This window comes from Oncorhynchus tshawytscha, linkage group LG06, assembly GCF_018296145.1.
Source record: "Oncorhynchus tshawytscha isolate Ot180627B linkage group LG06, Otsh_v2.0, whole genome shotgun sequence".
NCBI classification, from domain to species: Eukaryota; Metazoa; Chordata; class Actinopteri; order Salmoniformes; family Salmonidae; genus Oncorhynchus; species Oncorhynchus tshawytscha.
Window position 1 is genome coordinate 20,477,827 of NC_056434.1, and position 23,296 is coordinate 20,501,122.

Genomic DNA, 23,296 nt, shown 5'->3' on the forward strand with positions numbered 1-23,296 from the left:
CTGCAACAAACAATCAAACTGGACAGTTTTATCTCAATCTCTTCATTAAGACTCAATCGTGGACACTCTTACTGACAGTTGTGGCTGCTTTGTGTGATATATTGTTGTCTCTATCTTCTTGCCCTTCTCGATCCTTTGAAACCAAGATTGAACTCTTTGGCGTGGATGCCAAGTGCTTGAGAGGATCTGCAAAGAAGAATAGGAGAAACTCTGCAAATACAGGTGTGCCAAGCTTGGAGAGTCATACCCAAGAAGATGCAAAGCTGTAATCGCTGTCAAAGGTGCTTCAACAAAGTAAAAATGTCTAAACAGTTTTTGCTTTGTCATTATGGGCTATTGTGTTTAGATTGATGGGGAACATTTTGTCATAAAAAAAAAAAAAATCAATTTTAGAATAAGCCTGTAACAAAATGTGGAAAAAGTTAAGGGGTCTGAATACTTTCCGAATGCTGTGTGTGTGTGTGTGTGTGTGCACACTACACCACACACACAAAAGGTGAGGTGAAAGCCTGCAGCAGACTAACCCATGACACTAGCACATACTTTATGTTAAATTTTTACAGGGCGATTCTCAGTGAGTTACTCTGGAATTCCCACAGTCCTTCAGAGTTTCAGAATTAAAGGTGCAGTTCCAAGGTGGCTTTTCAGGTAAAATGTGGATTGGAAGGTGTTAAATATATATATATATATATATACACACACACACCCATAACTCCTTTGGTCAGTGTACCACCATGAAGAACAATTCACATGTGAAATAGGACAAATAAGTACTCACCAAATGATTTATTATTAAGGTATTATTTTCAATGATTCATTGTCATACTATGCTAGAACACGTCATATGTCAAAAAAGAGACAGACTGTCAATGATCCTGAAAAGGCTTTCACTTTCCCGTCAGGATGCCCAAAAGATGGAGACTTGGCTAAAATCATAGATTTTTACCCAGAAGACAGCAGCTCACTACAAATATCCTTCAATGTATTATTAAATGTCTCTAAAATCATACCTGTTCAAATTAGTTGTAGTAAGTCTTGTTCGAGACAGAATGGCCTTGTAATTCAAACGTGAGGCAGCTTGATGTAGAACTACACCGCCTGGACAGGACACTAGTCTTAGTTGTAATAATTGCTTAAATAAGATGTAATAGTACAGAAAAGTTAAGCCTGGACCTAAATACTGTAATACAGAAATGTTGATTTTAATGCATAGTAGCTACAGAGCAGCTTTCAATTAACATTGTTCTGTGCCGTTCTCTTTCATTACTCCTCTGCTTATCTGGTTCTTAACTCCACACCCACAGATTTCCCATCCAGGAGGTCCCCACGGTGCACAGGCTACAAATAGTGTTTGAGAACAGTGCCGACTTCTTTGGCAGAATAATTGTTTACTCCTTGGACATCCTGGGGGAAAGAGCTTTGTGACGTTTCTGTTTCTGCGTGAGAGAGGGAGAGACTTATAGGGAAAGAGAGGGTATAGTGCCATTGAAGAACATGACTGCTGGAAGACTACCACCCCAAATGAATTGTTTTGAATGGGAACCATATCTGACTGCTTTTGGTGAGGACATTTTAAGTTGGTTACCTGCTTGCGCACACAAACAACAAGGGAAAAGGGAGGATTTGGTTCAGACAAAGAATCTGGATTTTATTGCAGCTTTCCAGGCTTTAAGGTCACGCAACCACCTGCATATTCAAATGCTTGTGCTGTGCATTTGATTTCCCATTCCAAATGAACGTCGTAAAATGTGTATGCATTTTGTTTTTGAACATTTGTGCAAAACCTCCAGTTTTTTTAAATATATATTTAAAGATAGTTTGCCCCCCCCCCAAAAAAAAGAAATATAAGCATTTCCATAATATAAAAAAACATGTTGAATAAATGTACAAGATAAGAACCACAGTGTCCCTTAACGTTGGAGCTTCCGTTCCAAGTGTCTTCACTACCAACCGCCTTTTGTGGCTTCAGTGTTTTGGTCAACCACCTCACCACTGATGCCAGCAGGTGATCCTCTGTTCAGCACAACGTCCTCTCTAACCACATCCTGGTACCCTTAGCTGGTGTCATGCTTTTTTCTTCAGGAGTTTCAGAATATGGTCCTCTAACACCTTTTGGACTGAAACAACACATGATTTACTTTTGCCAGGGAAGTTTTTTTTTAAATGTAAAACTTTTTAGTTGTTGAAGAAGACAGATTAGAGAGGGTGCTTACCTTGTTTGTGTCCGAGGGCAACAGCTAAGGCCATTGGACTATACCCAGAATCTGCCTCAATGTTCATGTCTGCCCCTTTATCTGAATTATAATCATAAGACCATCATAAGTATTTGTGCCACTTTGAGATGACTACAGTATTTTGGTTTTGGAGATCATTAATTAAAATGACCTGTGTGCAGGGGTATGAGGCAACGTACCTAAGAGGGCCTCAGCACACCTTACATGGTTCCCTCTAACAGCGTAAAGGAGAGGAGTACCACCATTCTTAAACATACAACATCCCATGAATAAAATCACCCAAAAACATATTGAAGACTGATGTGTGATATTTCTGAAGAAATCAAGAATCCTAATTTACACCCTTACCCAGTCATAAGCATTGATATCTACTCCATGTTCAAGAAGACGTTTCACTATGACTGCATAGCCTCCTGAGCTCGCCAGGGTCAAGGCACTCTCCCGTTCCCATGCTATCGTACTAGGATCTGCCCCCTAAGACACAAGGTCATAGCAGCCACACAGGTTACAATCAACCACCACCCTGTTTATGACTAAACATTGAATTCAATGAACAAGGGTCTAGAAATATCACAAACGTTTTCCAGGAGGAAATCCACCATGGCTTTCTCTCCAAACGCTGCTGCCCACATGAGAGGAGTTAAGCCCCGTTCATCCTGGCGGTTTAATAATGAATTGTCTGCAAGGTCAACAAACATTTTCATTTTACACAGGACACTGCCTACAAGTCATCATGCTGGTTCCACAATACTACACAAGTCAGGCAAGTTCTACTCTTTGCACTATTGGTAAGTGGATATGGACATTTCTCACCTTTGCTCAGGTGTGTGGCCACCTGTAAGACCTCCCCCTGGGCAGCTAGCTGGTGGATGGACAGAACTGATGAGACATCAAAGGGTCAGTGTTTTGTACATTTAATTGTCCATATACTAAATGATATGCATAATATACCTTAATCTCCCTCAGTTATATACAAATACACAGGAATATACATATACAGTGTACATAAAACCACAGAGATATTTTAGGGTCATTCCTGTAACATTCCTGTGCATTATCTAATAGATTATGAATGAGAGTGCATTCACAGTAGTGTTTAAGGAAATTTGCCGTGAACAAAGAGTTGAGTGTGTTTTCTGAGTTCAGACAGACATACTTACTGTCTAAAGTAGCTGGTCTGACTGTGACCTCGTTCCCACGCTGCCTATTCGTGAGGGTGGTGGAGTATTTCAACAGGCTCTCCTCCTCATCCACACCCATGTTCTCTGTAGTCACCATCACACCTGGTGGCAAGGAGCAATACAGATATTTCATCACATTTGCATACCCCAATGCCTATAATCATTTGAGACATTATGCAAACTGAAAATGGTGTTGACACATTCACTGCAGACAAATGGACAAGTGTGATTACTGTATGAGAAAGCCTATAGACCATGCAAAACCAGCAAAGAGTTGTATGACTGACAGTCATACCATTTAACCGCTCTCCTCTGGCCTCCCCTGATAGACATGTAGTGGATTCCAATGCTAGGTCATCTGAGAATATGTGTAAACTGGCTGCAAGATCTGGTATCTCAACACCATCTGTGCCATCCATGGTCTCTTGAATCAAAGTAGAGATATATATTACTATATAGATTAGCTTTAGCCAACAGAAGTCAATAGAACAAATATGGAACAAATGTCTATGATTATCTCACTATCTCTTACTTTTCAAAGCTGAAATTATGGAAAACCATTCCACATCAGCTCTTGCAAAATAGGAAAGTCTCAATGGAACATTATAAATAGATTCATTTTTACCTTTATGTCGCAAGCAATGGTTTATATGTCCAGCTCACAATATCGGATAAAATAGCAACATCAATGGTTTAGTCTTCACTCCAACTTCCTGATATCAAAACTGAAAGTGAGTTTATTTACAAAATCCCATGATGCAATTGATAATGGTAAACCGCCCGAACTGTCCATCCATTCATTACATTGCTTATAAATAACTTTATCCAATTAAGTGTTTTTGAATGTGTGCATGTGTAATGTATGAAATTGCTTGACTGATTTTATCTACGATAATTGTTCAATCCACCAGTAAACGTGAGATAAATGTCGAGAGAATAAATATCTAGGAACGAATTTTTTAATTCGTGTTGCATTCCGAACATGATTTGTGATGCGCATGACAGTAACACGGAAACTGCATGTTTATTTTTGATAACGCTTTAACACGATTTAAACCCTTGCAAATATTTAATTGTAGATCGTTTACTGTGTATAAGATGGAGGACCAGGAGATGCAACTGAAAGTTAAAAGAGGTAATTCGCGAATACTTTATAGTACAATTGTTTGCTAAAGTCAACTGTCATCACCAGCTAGCTAACCTTAGCTAGTAGCTGCATTAGCTAAACAGCTAACGTAGCTATTTCTCATAACAGTATATATTATATTATTATATGTTTATTTCTACAGTGACTGACAAATTCACGGAGAACATGTACGTGTTGGCTAACGAGCCATCAGTGGCTCTTTATCGACTGCAAGAACACGTTAGAAGGTCCCTCCCAGAGCTAGTACAACACAAAGTAAGTAACGTTAGTGAATCCAAAGCAGTTTAGCTACATATTAACTTGCTAAGGAGAATAAATGTAGTTTTGTTACTTTACAGTAGCTTTAATGGGCTGTCCAAAAACACGTCTAAAAACTAAATGTATACCGGTAGCTACTTTTGCAGTAACGTAATTCATAATATTATTCTCTGATCATCTCTTCCAGACAGATATGCAGAGCTGGGAGGAGCAAAGCCAAGGAGCAATCTACACTGTGGAATATGCATGCAGGTAATCTAGCCCAAGATGTACTCTTAAGGAGCCTCAATTGCGATACGGTTCTAGAAACATAAAGTCCTTTACTTTCATTTCGCATCACAAATACACTTACTCTACACTGGTTTAACTGGCTTAATCACAGTTGCAGCCAACAGTTTTTCAGTGACAACATGTTTTTGGTGGCCTTCTTCTGTTACAAACTGGTGTTTGGAGCATGCTAGATAGCTACTTAGAACAGGTGGACCCTCTGTCTTTCGTAAACATGCGCAGTAACATGGAGATATGGCCGTGTGGGAACCATTTAAAGGTGTGTATCAATTTAAGTATTTCTCGCTGATATGAAAGATAAGGTCCTTATGCTTCCAAACCTGTACCGCAAGTGATGTGTGTTAATGTTCAGACCAAGCATCGAGTGTCTTAACAAAACTCTCTCGTACAGAAAACGCCTTCGTCCAGTGACTTCTGTGTAATTTTAATAGAACTGCGAGTCAACCCCCTTTTGGGTGCTCAGCTGAAGGTATGGACCACAGCTGGCTCCATGTGAACTACAATTCTGACACTTTGTTTTAACGAATAGAAATGTTAATAATCCTCGCTTGTGATACGGTTTTAGAAACCTTTGGAACTTAAATACCAATGAGGGAGAATATTTCAAATACGCATTTTAACAAAGTTGCGCCTGGCTGTAATAAAGCCTGGTCTTACTTGGGTCCGACACATAACGAAAAAGACATTACAGACAAAAGACTTTACAATTGACATGCATTTAAAAACAACATGTAGTGTGTGTGTCAATCTTAGTTACACATACAGATCAGTACATACGCACAAGTAGGTCACATGGGGGAGAGTTGTTGTGCCGTGATACCAGGTTTGCTGTTCAGTTGTGCTATATAAAATGGAAGAGAGTTCCATGCACTCGTGGCTCTGTATAATACAGTACATTTCCTTTAATTTGTTTTGGTCCTGGGGACTGTGAAAAGACCCCTGGTGGCATGTCTGGTGGGGGAAAGTGTGTGTACCAGTCCTGTGTGTAAGTTGACTATGCAAACCATTTGGAATTTCCAACACAATGTTTGTTATAAAAAAAAGTGACGTGTTCTTTCCTCAACTCTTAGCCAAGAGAGCATGAATAGTATTACTATTAGACCTCTGATTACAAAGAGGGGCAAGATGTGCCACTCTGTTCTGGGCCAGCTGCAGCTTAACTAGGTCTTTCTTTGCAGGACTTCACCATATAACTGGACAATAATCAAGATTAGATCAAACTAGAGCCCGCAGGACTTTTTGGAGTGTGGTGTCAAAAAAGCAGAGCATCTCTTTATTACGGACAGACCTCTCCCCATCTTCACAACCATTTAATCTATGTTTTGACCTTGACAGTTTACAATCTAAAGTAACACTAAGTAATTTAGTCTCAACTTGTTCAACAGCTACACCATTCATTACCAGATTCAGCTGAGGTCTAGAACTTAGGGAATGATTTGTACCAAATACAGTGCTTTTAGTTTTGATGTTCAGGACCAGTATATTACTGGCCACCCATTCCAAAACAGACTGCAACTCTTTAAGGTTTTCAGTGACTTCATTAGCTATGGTTGCTGATGTGTATGTGGTTGAATCATCAGCATACATGGGCACACATGCTATGTTTAATGCCAGTGGCAGGTCACTGGTAAAAATAGAAAAGAGTAGAGGGCCTAAACGCAGGTCGATGTGTTGCAATCCGGATGTTTGCTCATGAACGAAGGCAGGTGCACAAGATGGAAGTACATGCACGCGATGCATGCATACTAACAGGTGTTTACAGTTGAAGTCAGAAGTTTACATACACCTTAGCCAAAAACATTTAAACTCCGTTTTTCACAATTCCTGACATTTAATACTAGTAAAAATTGGTTAGGATCACCACTTTATTTTAAGAATGTGAAATGTCAGAATAATAGTAGTGATTTATTTCAGCTTTTATTTCTTTCATCACATTCCCAGTGGGTCAGAAGTTTACATACATTCGATTAGTATTTGGTAGCATTGCCTTTAAATTGTTTCACTTTGGTCGAGTGTTTCGGGTAGCCTTCCACAAACTTCCCACAATAAATTGGGTGAATTTTGGCCCATTCCTCCTGACAGAGCTGGTGTAACTGAGTCAGGTTTGTAGGCTTCCTTGCTCGCACACGCTTTCTCAGTCCTGCCCACAAATTTTCTATAGGATTGAGGTCAAAGCTTTGTGATGGCCACTCCAATACCTTGACTGTTGTCCTTAAGCCATTTTGCCACAACTTTGGAAGAATGCTTGGGGTCATTGATCATTTGGAAGACCCATTTGCGACCAAGCTTTAACTTCCTGACTGATGTCTTGATGTTGCTTCAATATATCCACATCATTTTTCTGCCTCATGATGCCATCTATTTTGTGAAGTGCACCAGTCCCTCCTGCAGCAAAGCACCCCCACAACATGATGCTGCCACTCCCGTGCTTCACGGTTGGGATGGTGTTCTTCGGCTTGCAAGCCTCCCCCTTTTTCCTCCAAACATAACAATGGTCATTATGGCCAAACAGTTATATTTTTGTTTCATCAGACCAGAGGACATATCTCCAAAAAGTACGATCTTTGTCCCCATGTGCAGTTGCAAACTGTAGTCTGGCTTTTTAATGGGGGTTTTGGAGCAGTGGCTTCTTCCTTGCTGAGCGGCCTTTCAGGTTATGTTGATATAGGACTAGTTTTTACTGTGGATATAGATACTTTTGTACCTATTTCCTCCAGCATCTTCACAAGGTCCTTTGCTGTTGTTCTGGGATTGATTTGCACTTTTTCGCACCAAAGTATATTAATGTCTAGGAGACAGAACGCGTCTCCTTCCTGAGCGGTATGATGGCTGCATGGTCGCATGGTGTTCATACTTGCGTATGCATAGTTGGTACCTTCAGCCATTTGGAAATTGCTCTCAAGGATGAACCAGACTTGTGGAGGTCTACAATTTATTTTCTGAGGTCTTGGCTGATTTCTTTTGATTTTCCCATGATGTCAAGCAAAGAGGCACTGAGTTTGAAGGTAGGCCTTGAAATACATACACAGGTACACCTCCAATTGACTGAAATTATGTTAATTAGCCTATCAGAAGATTCTAAAGCCATGACATCATTTTCTGGAATTTTTCAAGCTAAAGGCACAGTCAACTTAGTGTATGTGAACTTTTTACCCACTGGAATTGTGATACAGTGATTTATAAGTGAAATAATCTGTCTGTAAAAATTGTTGGAAAAATTAGTTGTCATGCACAAAGTAGATGTCCTCACCGACTTGCCAAAACTATAGTTTGTGGAGTGGTTGGAAAAACTCCAACCTAAGTGTATGTAAACTTCCGACTTCAACTGTACATGGACTTGCGCATGTGCCAGGTGATATAAATTGTGTTGTACCGGTGCTCTAAAAAGCTGGGGAAACAATACTTTTCTGTGGATATTTTGTTTAAAATTTAGAGCAGCTGAAGGACCAACCACACAGACAACCAGTAAAGTTCAAATGTAATTTATTCAACATTCTGGCTTGTCATTAAACTCTACGATGTTGCAGTGCTTTGTTTGACTGTATACCAAGAATTGGTATAAAAGTCAGATTTATTAGGCAAGTGTTACTCAACACAGCATCGGGCAGTGCCAGGGCATTTCCCACAAGGCTAAAGGGGGCGTCCAATGACCCAAAGTTATGCGACGGAATTGGAGTCATGGTCTAAAGTCTACTGTTTAGGATTTTAATTATATTGAAAACATTGATCGGCAATTCAATGTTGTATTTGTTAACACACATTCATATTTTCATTTCCAGTGCAGTGAAAAGCATGACAAACAGCAGCCTGTACTTCAAAAGCATCGATGGCCTCCTTCGTCAAGCCATCAGCATGAAGGAACAGATCAGCACCTCCCAGGGGCGCAGGTAAGAGGCAGTAAACAACCACTCACTATGGCTCTGGGAAACCATAATAACACTGTCATTTACACAGTAACAACACTGTATCCTTCATTTGTCTGATTGCCCACAACCCACTCATCACTGCTGAGGAGAAAAAACACAATCTCCCTGCTCAAGGGTGGAGTTGATGAGGCTTATAAACTCCTTTTGAGTGAAAGCCAAGGTAACTTTTTCATAGACGTGGGCCACCATTGTTTGTAGTTATTTTCCTTTGCAATCATCCTTTCTTTGCATTATTTTATTTGCCATTTTTGTGTCTCAGTTCTGTTTACTTTATTATTTCCCTCCATTGGCACATGCATGCAGCGCACATGAAGTGACCCCCTCTCCCATTCCCCCTGCCACTCCACCACATCCCCCATCTCCTTCCTCCTGACCTTTGGAAGACACTGTCCAAGGTTAGTCGATCCTCAGGCATCACTCAAAGCTATACTTGGACTAAAGGACTTCTAGGCACTCTCTTGACTTTCAAGTAAGTGCACTAGAATGAAGCTGAATGTGCTAATACTGGTTTACTTAAAATGCTCCACTTTATTTTTTACAGAGTTTTGTATCAACATACTCACGACCTTTATTCAAAGTTATGACATGTTTGTTTTACAGTATGCAGACTAAACACTACCAAATTTATCTACACATTGTGTAATATACAGTTTTGGCAATATATTTCAAAGACCACCTTTGGTCTTTACCAAACAATTTTGAAAATAGAAATCATTTCTCTGCCACTTGTTAAATTGTATAATCACGTAGCAACTATAGCATTAGCTGTAGCTATAAGTTACTAACATTTTCCATTGGAATACCAGTAAGTAAACATTCTAGAGAGGGTTTAATAGTGATGGTTTCTGTGTAAAAAGTCCATACAAAGGCAATAAGGGAACGAGATGATAGGAAAGGTGCATTAAAATGACAGGTTCACTGTATGTCTGTATTGAAATGTACAGTAATAGTATTAGTGGTGCTTGGATCATGAAGGGATAGCACAGAGCTTTTAAATAGCTTCAGATATTTTCTATCCATACTGTATCCTTCAGAATGTTTGATGGTTGGTTAGGAATGTACTAACTGCTAAGACTTTGCAGGTCAGGTCACACCAGAGTAGAGTCTTTACTGGAGGCTCCTGACTTGCGGGCCAGCACGCTCCGCATCTCATTGTTAATGCCATTCCAGGGCTTAGATGGAGACTGCAGCAGCCCTGACTCTGTTGACAGGGTCCTGTGCATTCTAGAACCACTTCCACCACTACTGTAGCCCTCCTTGTCACTGCTGTGGCTCTGAGGGCTGTGGGATGGGGAGTACTGATGCTGGTGATGCTGCTTAGGGTCGGTGCAGGGAGGGGGGTAGGACAAATGCCGGTGGAGTTGGGAGTTGTTGCGGTGCCTCCTGGGTTTTTCCCCATCTTGGAGCTTGCCTTGCCGGGCGGCAGGGGTGCTCCCACCGTGCTGGTTCTGGTACAAGGTGTCAGTGTGTTCTCCACCGCGGTAGTGTTGGGCGGTACGGGTGGCTTTGACCAGGGAGTGAATCACGATCATCAGCAGAATCAGGATGCCCGAGGCCAGTACGCATGCGCTCGCTATGCCTGTCTCTACCTCAAACACCAGCAGCATGTAGATGGACATAGCTGCAGCAGAGAGGGATAGAGAGAGAAAGATAAACAGAATAAGAGGGGGAGATGGACACAGTGACAGGTACAGAAAGATGAGTCTATACACTGTAAGAAAGCTCACTTTTCAGATCCCTTTTTCTCCCTGGGGTGGATAACTCTAATGTAGTGCATTGCCACGGTTGTGTTTTTGTGACCTATTTTACTATATTGGACATCTCTCAGCAGGAGAAGAACCACAGACCCAAGAGTGCTGAAGGAAGGAGGAGAGAAACACAGCTCTGGGACATGATGATGACGACATTGTGGCATTGCAGTGAGGCTCTGGCTAAGTTCCCTCTGAAAGGGAGCTGTGGGGTCAGGAGGTCATTCACCCTACCATCACAATGGTGCCCTGCCCCCACCACCTCAACAAGACACTCAATGGAATGGAAAGCCAGCAGCTTTGCCAGGACATACCATAACATACATTAATGCATCAAATAAGTCATTATTTTGGGCCTTGTGTATCAATCAATTGGAGGGACTCTGAAAGTAGTGATTTTTGCCTCTGCTGCAAATTAACTGGAATATATCTGTAGGAATCTAAATTAAGTTTTCCTTTCTAGGGTCACAACTATTTGGTAGAAGCTGTTAATTGTTTAGCCTAAACGTATGTAATGTCTGATAATTTAGCTAAAGCAGATTCATTTAAAAGCTTGCACGTGAGGTTCATTTGTATTTATAATGGAACCCCATTAGCTGCTGCCAAAGCAACAGCTACACTTCTTGGGATCCAGCAAAAATGAATGCAGTAATATATATATATATATAAGAATATAATTTTAAACATTAAAATAAATGTTACAACATTAACTGTCTCTCTGCAGGCCACTACTCTAATGCAACACGCTATCCAGGTGTGTGTGTGTGTACATATGTACCTGTTTGTGTGACCCTTCAGTCCTCACTGTTCCATAAGGTGTATTTGTCTTTTTTAAATCTGATTTTATTGCTTTTGGGAGTTACTTGATGTGGAATAGAGTTATGTGGGCTGACTACTGTGTACATAACGCTACCAAATATGTAGCAGTTTGTTACTTTTGATTTTGCCAATGAGTTTGGGGTGACAAGTGTTAAGACCAGCTGGATGCAGATTGCTTTGGTCCACAATATGTCCTGGTCATTAACTAGGCCTCACTGTTATTTGTTGTTGGTCTTACCTGCTAAGTATACTGAAACCCCAAGGCAAAATAGTCCTATGGCCACATGTCGGACAGCTCGGCTATCCAATAGGAACCAGTCTGCTCTGTGGGAGGAAATGAAGCAAATGCAATCAGTTACATGACCATACTATTTGTGGAAAGTGCTAAATTATGTATTTAGACCAAAATAAATTCAAGGTTGTAATTAGCCCTTCTGTCCATAATTGTTCTATCATGTGGGATACTTTTCTGCTCAAAATCAATCGTTTTAAACAGAATGCTTTGTCATTACTTGCACTGGAGTGCACTGAAGCTAAATGAAAGTACATTTATAAGCCAAAGTGGGAAAGAGCAGGGCCACTGAGGCCAGGGGCCGTGCACTGGGTGCATAATGAGGAAATGCTATTGTTTGTCCAGGATTCATACCGAGTTTAGAGATAAGGGTTGGTCAGTCAAGCAGCCTCTGCACACACTGAAAGTTATGAATGTATAAGAATGTAGTATTCTTTCATTTCTATCAATGTCAAACATTAATATAGGCTAATTAAAGCACATTATACAACCAAATAAACTACTGGTGTATCAGTGATATGTTAGCCTACAACAAATAGCATCCTAAGTATAGGTGTGTTGATGGATTTACCTTTCAGTATCATCTTCTCCTCTGCATATCTCGGTTGTAAAGTAGCTGTGCAGAAGGCAGACCACGACAGAGCTCAAATTGAGCGTGAGAGACAGAGCAGAAAGCACTGTAGACACTGGCATCAGCACTGCCCAAACATTAGTTGGCACGATGGAGATGGTGGGGGGAGATTCCTTCACAGCAATCTGTTGTGTTTGTAAATGGAAAATCAGATTGACCGATAGCAGAGACATAATCCCTGATAGGATCCCCAATAAAGCAAGGACCATCAAAGACCGCTGGCTGTAAACCGTCATATTTGGGTAATAAATCACGGACTGACGTCGACGCACTTGTCTTCCTTGGAAAAAGTTATCGCGGTGGGAATCCACTTTATCCTCCGGATACTTCTTGCGGTCCTCTTTTCCAAAGGCTTCAAACTAACATAAAATGTCGTTTTAAGTGTAGAAAAATGTTTTGAATAGGAAAAGGTAAGAAACCTGTGATTTAGAGTCCGATCATGGAATTAGAGTGTTTGCGTATTGTGCGCGAGCACCCACTCCCCCAGCCGAGCATGTGATGTTCTTTAAATCCCCAGATTAAAAACTTCGCAACAACAATGGACTTTTCACTTGGATTCTCCGGAACAATGCGTTGATGTGCTCGTCCGAAGCAGTCCACAGCCGGGGGGAAACTATACAAATTTATACAAGTTACAAACTATTCACTTTCCCTTCCAAAACATGAATTACACTGGCATGAAGGCATTTTGGGAACGTTAACACGATTGCAGTAGTGCGCATTGAATTTAAACCTCAAATACATTTTACATATGAAGAAACCATGCTCCAGAAAACAAATATTTTTATTTGTATATTATGACTTGGTTTTTATTTATGTTGGGTTGACTAGGCCACCGTGATATTTTTGGTGCAGACATGCTATTAAAATGAATAAGGATCCATCAAGATACATTCTTTAGTCCTCAATAGCTCTTTAATTAGGCATTGTCTATTTAATTAATCAATAGTAGCCTCCTGAAAATAATCAAACTAAAAGTGTCTACATTGGTTATTGTTTCGCTTATCATGCACTAGCGTCTGAAATTGCCAAAAGATGACGCAATGCCATCAGCTCGCGATTGTGCAACGCCCCAAGAGGTCCTGGGAATTTGAAATGGGGTGTCCTGCCCTCTCATTCATTCTCCCCGAAATCTCCCTCTTTGAATCCAATTAACTTTTCAGTGGTTGCCTTGGAAACACACACTGTTTACCCAGAGAGCGCACTGCTGTTGCTCTGTTGATTTGAGGCTACTGCCCTGTGCATTCACTCACCCACCTTTCATGTTTGGCTTCTTTAGGAAACGTAATTCATTTCACCATTGACCTGTTATTGTACACTGAATCAAAATATCAATGCAACATGTAAAGTGTTGATTTCATGAGCTGAATTAAACTATCCTAGAAATGTTCTATACTGCACAAAAATATTATTTCTCTCAAATGTTGTGCACAAATTTGTTTATATCCCTGTTAGTGAGCATTACTCCTTTGCCAAGATAATTAATCCACCTGACAGGTGTGGCATATCAAGAAGCTGATTAAACAGCATGATCATTACACAGGTGTACCTTTTTCACTTTTGTTACAACACAATGACACAGATGTCTTAAGTTTTGAGGTAGCTAACTAACTGCAGGAATGTCCACCAGAGCTATTAGCAGATAATTTAATGTTAATTTATATACCATAAGCCGCCTCAAATGTTGTTTAAGAGAATTTGGCAGTATGCCCAACCAGCCTCACAACCACAGACCACATGCCAGCCAGCCCAGGACCTCCACATCCAGCTTTTTCATCTGCGGGAGCATCTTGAGACCAGCCACCCGGACAGTTGATGAAACTGTGGGTTTTCACAACCAAAGAATTTCTGCACAAACTGTCAGAAGCCGTCTCAGGGTAGCTCATCTGCAAAGTCGTCGTCCTCACCAGGGTCTTGACCTGACTGCAGTTTGGCGTCTTAACGACCTCAGTGGGCAAATACTCACCTTCAATGGCCGCTGGCACGCTGGAGAAGTGTGCTCTTCAAGGATGAATCCCGGGTTTCAACTGTAACGGGTAGATGTGAGCGAGTGATTTGAGCATGTTTGGGATGCTCTGAATTTACGTGTATGACTGCGTGTTCCAGTTCCAGCCAATATCCAGCAACTTCGCACAGCCATTGAAGAGGAGTGGGACCACAAGCCACAATCAACAGCCTGTTCAACTCTATGCGAAGGAGATATGTCACGCTGCATGAGGGAAATGGTGGTCACACCAGATACTGATTGGTTTTCTGATCCACGCCCCTACCTTTTTTTTAAGGTATCTGTGCCCAACAGATGCATATCTGTATTCCCTGTCATGTGAAATCCATAGATTAGGGCCTAATGGATTTATTTAAATTGACTGATTTCTATACATGAACTGTAATTGTTGCATGTTGCGTTAATACTTTTGTTCAGTTTACAGTATATTGAATTTCAGAAAATACTTGATTGACAGTAAATGTGTCCTATTGGTGATCATTGTGACCTCTATGGATTGCACCACTTAACAAAAAAACAATGCCTACAGTTTGATTAATTAATATTCCTACTATTTCTTTCCATCATCCATATTTAGACTATGGCTATGCCTCCATTTTCTGAAGTTACTTTAATTACATGGATACCTCCCTAGTATACAAATAGAATACCTTTTTGATTTCATGCAAACAAACATGGTTGTATTTTATCCATTCTGAAGTGTATAGCACATGTTAAAACCCTACAACAAAAGTTCCAAGAAAACCAAAGCTTAATTAGGTATAATTCTATATATGTGTATGTACTGATGCTGATCTCTAGTAATAAGGGGTAAGGGAAAAGTTATCTGCATGTGACTGTCTTGAAGACAGCAGGACACCTGTAGTGCAGTTAAAGCTGTTCTGATGGAGATAAGCTTGCAGCTATAAAAGTACACACAACGAAGAATTGCTCTCACATATGCACACTGACCATGGAGTCTATTTCTGAATTTGACAGCCTCACCACACATACTAAAATGGCAGCATCTGATGTTGTCGAAAGCAGAAGTGAGCAGTTTCAGGAAAACAAAAAAGAAGTCTAAATGTGAACACTTTCCAAAGGCTCCTTCATCTGACTTAGAATATACTCTCTTCATGTGATTCATAAGGCTTTTGGGGAAACATACTTTGGTCACAACACTGCGGTCTGGCCTCAGAGGCATGCAAAATATATTTTACTTATTTCTGAACACCTCCAAGATGTATGATACCTACTAATGGTCTAGTTTAGGGAGGTTTGTCAGTGAGGATGGGTGGGTGAAATCCGCAACAGTCTAGCAATCCAAAGGTTGCATGTTTGAGTGGTGTCAGGGACAACTGTAGTATTTTAGCTAACCCTGATACTAAACTTAACCCAATTCACCTAACCTGCTACGTAAATTCATCTAACCATTTTCTTTTTAGTTCTCCTAACCTTTGTCGTTAGTTTCCCTAACCGCCAATGTAAATTCTCCCCCTAATTCTCTTATGTTGTTACAGCACAAGAAGCAACCTGGTCTCAGATAAAGACGTGCAATACTATACGTCATCCAAGTTGGATGCTATTGGACAACCGTGTAAGATGTATGATACTATACATGCATTAATTCACATGATAATGTCGACCACTATTCCATTTATAATGTAACTGAATGTAACATAACAGATCTTCTCTGCCCTGTCTTTGAACCTAAACCTCCATAATGAATCACTTTTAGACAAAACGTCAACACAGCTTCTATGATTCTTAGCAGGTGGTTTACTCTTTTATTTAAAGGTGATGGTGTCGTGTGTTTTCTCCACTGATTTGGTGAATCCAGCTGCACACAGGGATGTAGCCTGTCGCCAGGGTGGAAGCGGCCTTCTGGGATGTTGCTAACTCTTGCATCATGAAAGGCCTCCTTGGAAATCAGTGTGGGTGTGTGTGTCTGTGATTGTTCGATGTTAATAACACTTGTCCTTAAATACTTTTTAGGAGTGTCCAAAGCAATGTGCCACCTCCCAAAATAGTCAAGAATAGTGTAGCTGACATAAATGATTGAGTAATTACCTCTAAATATACCGTATCTATTAAGATAGTCCACATACTAACTTTTGACATCTTTGAACTAACAAATGCATGCTATATATAATAAACCATGTCAGTACTATGTTTGGCCTAAGGGATGTGGCTCGATTATTGAAGAGTAATAAGCCTTGATTAGCTGTGTGAGTTCAGTAAAACGGTGAAAAATGTATTGTAGATCTAACAAAAGCAAGCACAACCAATGTAAGTAATACTAGCTGGAAAAGGATGCAGTGAGATTCAATGCAGATTGTGAGAAAGTGAGACATTAAGGACAGAGGTATTGGATATTGGATGCTCTTATTGCCAGTCTATACACTCACTAATTTAACTTAAACTAAATATAAACAGCAGGAGGCAAAGGGTGATCTAAGTTACCTATCAAATCGTTTTATGTACAGTAGTGTACCTCTCTTTGGAGCATTTTATTATATTTTTTGTACTTTTATCCACCACTATCCTCTTCTGTTCTTAGGCTGTATTATTGACATCATTCATCTTGAATTACCTTTTTACTGACACACAGCCAATGTACGTGAGTTAGCAAGCAAGTCAGCAAATAGGGAGCTCCTAGAATTTGCTGTGAACCAAAATGAAAGGATTATTTCACTTTTCATCATGGAAAGAAAATGGGTAATTTTTATCCACAATCCAACTTGAGTTGAACTCTTGTCATACCAATAGTAGGCCTTCAATAGAACATCTCCGACCAATAAAATGTTTTGAAAACTCAATACAGTGAACAGAAATAGATGTCTTCTCTGTGGTTTATCTATGTTTTCTTCAGAACAAGGCACAAAAAGTATACTAGTAACATATCTATGAACGACACAGACCAAGACCGGGACTACAGTGTTGTTTAGGATTGGCATGGGTCCTCAGATCTTCAAAAAGTTCTATAGTTGCACCATCGAGAGCATCTTGACTGGCTGCATCACCGCTTGGAATGGTAACTGCTTGGCATTCGACCGCAAGGTACTACAGAGGGTAGTGCATACGGCCCAGACAGTCCATCACTGAGGCCCTGCTATCCAAGACCTCTATGCCTGGTGGCGCCAGAGAAAGGTCCAAAAAACTGTCAAAGACCCCAGCCACCCAAGACACAGACTATTCTCTCTGCTACTGCACGGCAAGCGGTACCAATGCACCAAGTCTGGAAGCAAACAGGACCCTGAACAGCTTCTACCCCGAAGCCATAAGACTTTTAAACAAGACTGATAAATAGCTAATCAAATGGCTACCCGGACTACCTGCATTGACCCTTTTTTGCACTAACTCTCTTGCGCTGACTATACAAACACTGGACTCTACCCACATACTCACACATACTTACACTGATACACTGACACACACATACTGTACACACACACACACTACACATGCCCACACACGCATAACATGCACACTGACGCCACACACACACAAACACAATTTCACACTCACCACATACACTGCTGCTAGTCACTTTACCCCTACCTATATGTACAGTACAAACCCCTTGACGTTTTCTGCATTTTCTTGTGTTACAAAGTGGTATGTAATTGTCTTTTTTTGTCAATGATCTACACAAAATACTCAAATGTCAAAGTGGAATTTCTTTGGGAACATTTGTATTTTAAAAAAAATATGAAAAGTAAAACGAATAAATCTTGATTAGATAAGTATTCAACCCTCTGAGTCGATACATGTTAGAATCATCTTTGGCAGCAATTACAGCTGTGTCTTTCTGGGAAAAACTCTCCAGTCCTTAACGATTCCAAGCATACCCATAACATGATGCAGCCACCACCACAATGCTTGAAAATATGGAGTGTGTGAAATGGCATGTTACTTGGTGCAACACCAGCCTAAGCTGTTAATATGCAACTTAAATAAGGCGTTGAACTCATGAATATTATTTACAATACAAAAATGTTGTGAAGTTGAAACGTAACTGTATATTACAGCATCAAAGGCCTACAGTTAAATCCTGTGTGATAAGTGTTTGCGAAGTTAGGTATATCTTGCACAATAGATTCTTAATCAATTACAGTGTCCAGGTCTAGCATCTGTCTGTCACACTTGCATCACCAAATATTTGTCAGAGAAATTGCTTTATACCATTGCATCATTTGGTATGGCCACCAATAGCTTGAGTAAAATGGAATAAGTGTCCAACAATTTTAAAGGGGAACTACACCTGCTGATTTTGCCTCGTTTTTTGGCTTGCTCCTCAAGACATGCTGGCGGCCATGACAGAAGCAATACGTGAGTTGGCTTGGGGGTATGTCGGTGTTTCTTGGGTGTGTCCTTGCCACCGCCAAGCCCATCTGTCAGAACCTTGCCCGCAGCTGTTTCCCAGCCGATAGAGATACTGTGCTTATCTGCATTTTGTCTGGCGGTAATCAGGATCTGGCGGTAATCAGGATCAGAAACCTTGGTAAACATCTTCCTGTGTGGTGTCCTGTATACATCTGTCACGATCATCATAATAAGTGGACCAAAGCGCAGCGTGATCTGGGTTCCACATCTTTTTATTACTAAGTGGAACTCACAACAAAACAAAATGATAATCTCAACCGAAACGTGACGCTAACAATAGTGCTAACAATAGTGCTAACATTCAAGTATCCATAGTCAAGATCCCACCAAACACCAAGAAGGAAATTGCTGCCTAAATATGATCCCCAATCAGAGACAATGATAAACAGCTGCCTCTGATTGAAAACCATACCAGGCCAACTTATATATATAAATCACCTAGATGACACACCCTAGTCACACCCCGACCTAACCAACATAGAGAATAAAAAGCTCTCCATGATCAGGGCGTGACAACAACAGGAGTTCCCTGATCCTGGTACAGAATACACAGGGTTTCTCCCACCTCATATTGACTGATACTATTCAATTCAATAATTTAAAAAAGACAACACAAGTAAAAGTTGTGTCTAGTAACATTTTAATGTACAGTCGTGGCCAAAAGTTGTGAGAATGACACAAATATTAATTTCCACAAAGTTTGCTGCCTCAGTGTCTTTAGATATTTTTGTCAGATGTTATTATGGAATACTGAAGTATAATTACAAGCATTCCATAAGTGTCAAAGGCTTTTATTGACAATTACATGAAGTTGATGCAAAGAGTCAATATTTGAAGTGTTGACCCTTCTTTTTCAAGACCTCTGCAATCCGCCCTGGCATGCTGTCAATTAACTTCTGGGCCACATTCTGACTGATGGCAGTCCATTCTTGCATAATCAATGCTTGGAGTTTGTCAGAATTTGTGTGTTTTTGTTTGTTCACCTGCCTCTTGAGGATTGACCACAAGTTCTCAATGGGATTAAGGTCTGGGGAGATTCCTGGCCATGGACCCAAAATATCGACGTTTTGTTCCCCGAACCACTTAGTTATCACTTTTGCCTTATGGCAAGGTGCTCCATCATGCCGTAAAAGGCCTTGTTCGTCACCAAACTGTTCCTGGATGGTTGGGAGAAGTTGCTCTTGGAGGATGTGTTGGTACCATTCTTTATTCATGGCTGTGTTCTTAGGCAAAATTGTGAGTGAGCTGAGAAGCAACCCCACATATGAATGGTCTCAGGATGCTTTACTGTTGGCATGACACAGAACTGATGGTAGCGCTCACCTTGTCTTCTCCAGACAAGCTTTTTTCTGGATGCCCCAAACAATGGAAAGGGGATTCATCAGAGAAAATGACTTTACCCCAGTCCTCAGCAGTCCAATCCCTGTACCTTTAGCAGAATATCAGTCTGTCCCTGATGTTTTTACTGGAGAGAAGTGGTTTCTTTGCTGCCCTTCTTGACACCAGGCCATCCTCCAAAGGTCTTCGCCTCACTGTGCGTGCAGATGCACTCACACCTGCTTGCTGCCATTCCTGAGCAAGCTCTGTACTGGTGGTGCCCCGATCTCGCAGCTGAATCAACTTTAGGAGACGTTCCTGGTGCTTGCTAGACTTTCTTAGGTGCCCTGAAGCCTTTTTCACAACAATTGAACCACTCTCCTTGAAGTTCTTGATGATAAATGGTTGATTTAGGTGCAATCTTACTGGAAGCAATATCCTTGCCTGTGAAGCCCTTTTTGTGCAAAGCAATGATGACGGCATGTGTTTCCTTGCAGGTAACCATGGTTGACAGAGGAAGAACAATGATTCCAAGCACCACCCTCCTTTTGAAGCTTCCAGTCTGTTATTCAAACTCAATCAGCATGACAGAGTGATCTCCAGTCTTGTCCTCCTCAAGGGGCGGTAGGGTAGCCTAGTGGTTAGAGCGTTGGACTAGTAACTGGAAGGTTGCAAGTTCAAACCCCCGAGCTGACATGGTACAAATCTGTCGTTCTGCTCCTGAACAGGCAGTTAACCCACTGTTCCTAGGCCGTCATTGAAAATAAGAACTTGTTCTTAACTGACTTGCCTGGTTAAATAAAGGTAAAAAATATATATTTTTTTTTAAACACCTGTGTTAACGAGAGAATCACTGACATGATGTCAGCTGGTCCTTTTGTGGCAGGGCTGAAATGCAGTGGAAATGTTTTTGGGGGATTCAGTTCATTTGCATGGCAAAGAGGGAATTTGCAATTAATTGCAAATCATCTGATCACTCTTCATAACATTCTGGAGTATATGCTAATTGCCATCATTCAAACTGAGGCAGCAGACTTTGCGAAAATGTATATTTGTGTCATTCTCAAAACTTTTGGCCACGACTGTAGAGTGCCAAGTCTCTCTCCATTCAGAGACATCAGTATCAAGCCCGTCTGTCAGTCTGGACTTCCTCACCAAACTAATTGCTGTGTTCACCTTTCTATTTCACTTCAGATATTCTTAAATTGGAAGTGAAATATAATGGTGAACACAGTGATCAGGCTGGTTCCATCAGACCAGGTTATGCCCTGGACGTTATATGCATCTAAGAAGTAGAAAATAAGCAACAAATTATGTCAGTTTACATAAATTATGTTTCACAATTGGGTTATCAAAGTAATGAAGTGGGTTAACTTCTGTATTTGTACAAATGATGAGCCTGTGAAAGCTGTTGCTGCTGACTGGTGAAGGCTGCTGGCCAGATACAGCCAACATGTGGCTGACTGTTTCATTCATAGGAGTGCTCACAGCGAAGGCATGTCCACATGATGCTGATGAGGGCCCCCTTGCTGGCCTTCTCTATGCTGCGTGTTCGGCTGCAAACTGGAATCCTCTCGAACAACTGCAGCAGGCAATCTTATGAGGTGGTGTTGAATGGAAGGGCCTGTGACAGGATTATATAATAGACAGCCAAGTGGTAAATTGCATTTTGTTCTAAAGAAAGGACAAAGCTTTTTGATAATGCACTTCACAACCAAAATTACTCTACTGGTTGTATCTGCTTGGCTGGGGAATTAGCCAACTAGTTTATCAAGCAAGGTATTTTTGAATGCAACTTTTGAATACAACTTTTCACATAATACACATTACCTGTCATTGTTGATGAAACCACTGTGTCATTAGGGCAGTAACTCGGGTCACTATCAGAGGCCTCATGATGGCTTATCCTCTTCATAGGAGTCGAGGGGGACTGGCAACAACATAGGAGGTGTAACAAGGGTACTTGTGTCGCATGAACCTCTTTCATTCTGAGGTCTTGCCTGACAAACTGTGAAAATAGCAAGTGAACAGTGAATTAAATTATTTTTGGAGGTCTAAACCATTGCAATCATATTGCTGGACATGTTATGATACCCACCTTTGTATATTTACAGTGGGGCAAAAAAGTATTTAGTCAGCCACCAATTGTGCAAGCCCCCCCCAACTTAAAAAGATGAGAGAGACCTGCAATTTTCAGCTTAGGTACACTTCAACTATGACAGAGAAAATTAGAGAAAAACAATCCAGAAAATCACATTGTGGGATTTTTAAGGAATTTATTTGCAAATTATGGTGGAAAATAAGTATGTGGTCAATAACAAAAGTTTATCTCAATACTTTGTTATATACCCTTTGTTGGCAATGAAAGAGGTCAAACGTTTTCTGTAAGTCTTCACAAGGTTTTCACACACTGTTGGTGGTATTTTGGCCCATTCCTCCATGCAGATCTCCTCTAGAGCAGTGATGTTTTGGGGGTGTTGCTGGGCAACGCGGACTTTCAACTCCCTCCAAAGAGTTTCTATGGGGTTGAGATCTGGAGACTGGCTAGGCAACTCTAGGACCTTGAAATGCTTCTTACGAAGCCACTACTTCGTTGCCCGGGCGGTGTGTTTGGGATCATTGTCATGCTGAAAGTCCCAGCCACGTTTCATCTTCAATGTCCTTGCTGATGGAAGGAGGTTTTCACTCAAAATCTCACGATTCATGGCCCCATTCATTCTTTCCTTTACACGGATCAGTTGTCCTGGTCTCTTTGCAGACAAACAGCCCCAAAGCATGATGTTTCCACCCCCATGCTTCACAGTAGGTATGGTGTTCTTTGGATGCAACTCAGCATTCTTTGTCCTCCAAACACGACGAGTTGGGTTTTTACCAAAAAGTTATATTTTGGTTTCAACTGACATTCTCCCAATCTTCTTATGGATCATCCAAATGCTATCTAGCAAACTTCAGACGGGCCTGGGCATGTACTGGCTTCAGCAGGGGGACACATCTGGCACTGCAGGATTTGAGTCCCTGGCGGCGTAGTGTGTTACTGATGGTAGGCTTTGTTACTTTGGTTCCAGCTCTCTGCAGGTCATTCACT

General features: G+C 40.9%; 3 protein-coding genes across 10 annotated transcripts; 1 reads left to right on the top strand and 2 right to left on the bottom strand.

The window, feature by feature from the left end:
* Window positions 1–771: 771 nt before the first annotated feature.
* On the bottom strand, window positions 772–4,291 carry rfxank (regulatory factor X-associated ankyrin-containing protein). Of its 2 annotated transcripts, XM_024412557.2 has the most exons (9): window positions 4,041–4,291; window positions 3,711–3,839; window positions 3,395–3,517; window positions 3,048–3,113; window positions 2,813–2,913; window positions 2,583–2,708; window positions 2,414–2,480; window positions 2,214–2,294; window positions 772–2,117 (listed from the first exon to the last, which is right to left on the bottom strand). In XM_024412557.2, the coding sequence occupies exons 2-9, from the start codon at window positions 3,832–3,834 to the stop codon at window positions 2,065–2,067; spliced, it is 741 nt and encodes a 246-aa protein (XP_024268325.1). In that variant the 5' UTR covers window positions 3,835–3,839; window positions 4,041–4,291; the 3' UTR covers window positions 772–2,064. The 2 variants fall into 2 exon arrangements, with proteins under 2 accessions (XP_024268325.1, XP_024268326.1); XM_024412558.2 differs by lacking the exon at window positions 3,711–3,839.
* Window positions 4,292–4,376: 85 nt separating this feature from the next.
* On the top strand, window positions 4,377–12,029 carry borcs8 (BLOC-1 related complex subunit 8). Of its 7 annotated transcripts, none has more exons than XR_006083584.1 (6): window positions 4,377–4,550; window positions 4,705–4,817; window positions 5,008–5,072; window positions 8,888–8,995; window positions 9,338–9,503; window positions 10,863–12,029. XR_006083584.1 is itself a non-coding variant. In XM_024412559.2 (6 exons), exons 1-5 carry the CDS (start codon window positions 4,436–4,438, stop codon window positions 9,405–9,407), a joined length of 471 nt encoding a protein of 156 aa, XP_024268327.1. In that variant the 5' UTR covers window positions 4,377–4,435; the 3' UTR covers window positions 9,408–9,429; window positions 10,866–12,029. The 7 variants fall into 7 exon arrangements, 5 of the variants coding, with proteins under 5 accessions (XP_024268327.1, XP_024268328.1, XP_024268329.1 ...); XR_006083585.1 differs by having other exon boundaries at window positions 10,866–12,029; XM_024412559.2 differs by having other exon boundaries at window positions 9,338–9,429; window positions 10,866–12,029.
* tmem221 (transmembrane protein 221) lies at window positions 9,845–13,449 on the bottom strand. Its single transcript, XM_024412563.2, has 3 exons — window positions 12,465–13,449; window positions 11,840–11,925; window positions 9,845–10,655 (listed from the first exon to the last, which is right to left on the bottom strand). The coding sequence occupies exons 1-3, from the start codon at window positions 12,758–12,760 to the stop codon at window positions 10,123–10,125; spliced, it is 915 nt and encodes a 304-aa protein (XP_024268331.1). The 5' UTR covers window positions 12,761–13,449; the 3' UTR covers window positions 9,845–10,122.
* Between the last annotated feature and the right edge of the window lie 9,847 nt (window positions 13,450–23,296).